Source organism: Etheostoma cragini, chromosome 7 (genome assembly GCF_013103735.1).
Source record: "Etheostoma cragini isolate CJK2018 chromosome 7, CSU_Ecrag_1.0, whole genome shotgun sequence".
Lineage (NCBI taxonomy): Eukaryota > Metazoa > Chordata > Actinopteri > Perciformes > Percidae > Etheostoma > Etheostoma cragini.
In genome coordinates this window covers 18,216,600-18,220,884 of record NC_048413.1, presented here as the reverse complement: position 1 = coordinate 18,220,884, position 4,285 = coordinate 18,216,600, and the positions used below count along the sequence as shown (strand labels likewise).

At 43.3% G+C, this 4,285-nt stretch overlaps 1 protein-coding gene across 2 annotated transcripts in view; it reads right to left on the bottom strand.

The window, feature by feature from the left end:
• si:ch211-156j16.1 (uncharacterized protein LOC564557 homolog) overlaps window positions 1-1,633 on the bottom strand; it is a 10,162-nt gene extending 8,529 nt beyond the window's left edge. For both annotated transcript variants that reach the window (XM_034877787.1, XM_034877788.1), the window contains exon 1: window positions 1,134-1,633. In XM_034877787.1, coding sequence (XP_034733678.1) covers window positions 1,134-1,197 — 64 coding nt within the window. In that variant the 5' untranslated portion in view covers window positions 1,198-1,633. The remainder of the gene's footprint in view (window positions 1-1,133) is intronic.
• Between the last annotated feature and the right edge of the window lie 2,652 nt (window positions 1,634-4,285).

Sequence of the window (4,285 nt, the reverse complement as noted above, 5' to 3'; positions counted from 1 at the left end):
GGGAGGGGGGGGTCAAGTGGTAAAGCTTGATACCCCACCAAAGATGGGTAAATGCCAAGGGGCGGCGTGCCGCATGGTCTAACAAGAAAACGGGTAAACGAGGGTGGGGCGCCTCTTAAAGCTCATCACGTACCGGGTGTTCTCTCTTCTCGTCTCTTGCTCCTCTCTCATCCATATGACCCTCTTAAATATAGAGCGTCTCTCTATTAATACACACAAGCAAACCAGCCCTGCCCTGCCCTGCCCTACAGTTCCCTAAGGCCTCAAACACCCCCCCCCCCCCCCCCCCCCCCCCCCCCCCCCCCCCCCCCCCCCCCCCCCCCCCCCCCCCCCCCCCCCCCCCCCCCCCCCCCCCCCGCTTGCTGCTCCCCCTGGGCAAACACTGCTGGTCAAGGAAAGCAATTGAAAAACATAGGAAGAGTACTAAAGTAGTTGCAGTGAGAGACAAATGAGAGAAGTGAGTGGAGACTGTAGATAAGCTTTCAGATAAATGTGTAAGGTATGTGTTCCAGTTTACAGCTCCCTTGCTGTGTATGAGCACTGTTTTGGGAGCCTTCCAAAGGATCTAACTTTCTTCTCTTTGCCAGTGCCAAGAATTTACAGACACGAGGCAGCAGAGCTCCTGCTATTACATAACATTTACCATTCATGTCTGCAGATCTAACTTTTTCTCCAAAGCTCAAGAATAGTGTGGAAATGACAAAGAAAGCGAGACAGAGGGAGTAAAAATGTTAAAATCAACACAGACTATCCATTTCAGTTGCCCCCTTTGTTAAATTAGCACCTTCGATCATAATTTAGCTTCTCCATCAGGGGGATTCTCAGCTAAGGTGGAACAAATGGGCCAGATTACAGCCGGCAGTTATGGGAAGCAGTTTTCAGTGATGAGTTAACAGTGAAAACATTAAAACATATGAAAAGTCTTCCAAATCAGTTAAACATGAGAACTTCATTGATCAGGTAATGAATAGAGAGATCAAAATGGAGTTTATTTTACCTTTTAAAAACGGCTTCTAGAGTGTTATTGTTCAGTCAAAGAGGGATGAAAACAGACAAAGAGTGGTGTGGGGTGGACACATGGAGCCAGAGGGAGCAAGGGGACACAGTATGCTGACGGCAGAGGGTGGACTTACTTGCATGTGTTAAGGCGCAGAAAGGGCCAACCAGGGCCAACAGGAGCAACAACTGAACATTCATTGTGTTGAAAACTTTTCTCCTCCAGTCACAACCTTTATGGACTCCCTCGGGGCAGAGCACGACACCAGAGCCCTTCCACACGCTGCTGCACACACGCTAGACGCACACCAACCGGCCTCTCCAGAGGGAAAGAGGGAAGGACCAGAATAAGTCTTCAGTGAAATGTTATTGAAAGTAGCGGCCTGAGATCCGTTTAACTTGTAGAGGTGAAGACAAACAGACAGAGCGGGGTTGTTCTCACAGCTGGAGTTGGAAAGAGAGTGGTGGAGGGATGTGAAGAGGACAAGAGAAAAGAGAGGACCTGTGGCCACTTAGAGGAAGTCGAGAGGGAGAGAGGGACTGGCACACAGCAGGAGAGTTAAAAGAGAGTGTGTGTGCGTGTAAGTGACTGAGCTCAGAGTGGAGGAGGGGTGCTGGTACTGGTGGGCTGGGCGCGTAGAGGAGCAAGGGGCAGGTTGGGTTGGGAGTAGGGAGTCCGGATTGGGGCAGTAAGGTGGTTTCAGCCCTCCTGGTCCAGCCCTGTGTAGGACGCTCTCCATTTGGTGCACAGGCAGCCCTCCTGTTTGCAAACCCTGCAATATCAGCACACACACACACACACACACACACACACACACACACACACACACACACACACACACACACACACACACACACACGCGCGCTTGGAAATACCAATAAATAGACCGTTTAAAGGCACTTTAAACTATAACTGCCCAGATCATACAATTAGAAAGCTAAAGCAACAGGCTTTTCAGATGCTTTTAGAATGAATGAAGCGGGGTGGAGACTTTGAGCTGTCTCATATAATCCTTAATCACAGAGTTAAGAGCCAAGAAAGTGCCTGCAACAGAACACAGCTCCACTAGATGTTACCTATTACAAGCAAACAGTGAATGAAACAAGACTCTGTAAAGCATCTGTATCGATCTTCTAGATCATCAACCTTGTTCTCACAAAGAGAAGTGTCAGCGTGCATCTGTGGCTGACAGACAGTAGCTGCTTTTAAAAAAAAAGGTTTTCTCAGTAAAAAGTAGCTGTAAATACAATTAGAACATTGTGTGACTTTCACACAGACAAGCATGGGTGGTCTGCTGAGTTTACATGCAGATGGAAGGCAAACAGACTGTTGCTTGGCACTAGGCTGACACCTGTTGGACAACAAGCTACCAAGGTCAAAGTCGCACAAAGCCAAGGTGGAAAATGTATTTCAATAGCCAAAAATAAAGTCATTCTCTGTTGTTTTAGTTTAGTTTTACCTAAATAATTGGTACTATAGCTACCTGTCCAGCATCATTTAAAGTTTAATGTTAAGACATAAAGTCAGCTTGTGAACATGCTGACAGGTGAGGAAATAACGACAGCAGATGTGAGGTAAGTGCAGTAAAAATGGTCAATGACATTTTAATAAACACTGAAATAGATTTTAACTGTTGAACTGCCATACACAGATTATTTAAAACACACAAAACGCCAACCCCAATTTTTTTTCATCAACTATTTACAATAAACTGAATATGTACATACTGTGTCTCCTCAAGGACAAATAACAAAATACTGTCTCTCCATTTGCTGTTTTCTCTTTTCAGTCTGTGTTTTTCAAGGGCAAACATAGGAGTAACATTGCATTATTTACATGGACACAACAACACACAAACATACAATATACAGTATATATGCTGGTCACTGTAATACAGCATTTAATCGTAATAATAAAGAGTATTTTTCTTTCTTTCTATTTTTTTTTAAACAATGAGACCTTGTTTAGACCATTTGAACAATCACTGAGATCTTCCAAATGAAAGAGCACTTTAAGGTCCCATATTTCACTTTGTACCCACTTAATACAAACAAATTACTTGTTTCTTATGTGTATTTTTTGAGCTGAATGCTAAAGGAATTCAGAGAGGACTATACACACTTGTACACACAGACAAATTTAAACATCACAGTAAGAAAAGTTGAGCATTTAAAACATTTGTTTATCATTTGCTCCTTTGAAGATAGATCTTTTTTAAATGTCTTTTGAAACAAAGAAATAAAATGTTCACGGTTTTCTTTTATGTCTCTCATTCACTAGATGCTATCAAGTTTGGTGTTGTGCAAAAACTGCTCGTCGTCTTCTAAATGAGGCATCCTAAAATCACGGGAAACCCTTCTCTGCCTGGTCATTATTGATATATGACACTTTCCCACAATTGGAAAATAAAACAGAATTATATCTCAGAAAACTATGCAATACTGTTGACAAAGTCCAAGTCTAGCCAGCGTCTCATTTCAGTCTTAATTGGTGCCTGTTGCTTTGAGCTACTAAAAAGCTTATTCCACAGTGTGTTCTAGCTTAGCTTATAAGCTGACAAAGAACATTTTAAATTTTGACCACAGTCGCCAGGAGGCTCACTGTCCGCCAACAGGAAGTGTACACTGACAGCACCGAACAACAGGCAGTGACCTTACGTACACGTAGAGATGTAAATAGCTTTGTGTTGGTCTGGCATGGGATATGAATGTAACACCCTGAGAACATGGCACCATGGATTGTTCCACACACACACAATAACAACATTTAAAATGATAAAATAGAGGTTTAGGATTGTTGCCCAATGTGACAGGCCGAATATAAAGAAAGAACAGATTGTGGTGCAATTCTTATTTTCTTTTAAAGGAAGCTATGATGGTGCCTGTTTTAACCAGCAGGTGGTGCTTCACACACCTCCTGCTGATTCAAGTTAAACAGGTACACTGCCATTACTTTCTTCTTCATAAATCCTCCTCCTAACTGTAGTTAGTTAGTTAAAGCCACAGCCACACAGATGTCAAGAGTTAGAGTGAACAAAGAGAGGAGCTTGTTGAATGTGTGTAAAAGATGTTGCTCTGCAGGAAGTTTGGAGAAGACAAAGTTTTCTATTCATTATAGGCAAAGGTGCTGGAACTTTGCACACAAGGGACACACGTCGTAGAAGGAAACACAAAAGATTTAAGAAAAACAAAAGAAATCTAAAAATTCACTAGAATTTCACAGACGATTTGACAAACATTTCGGCAACTTGTAACCCTGTTGACACGGGGGGGGGGGGGGGGGGGGGGG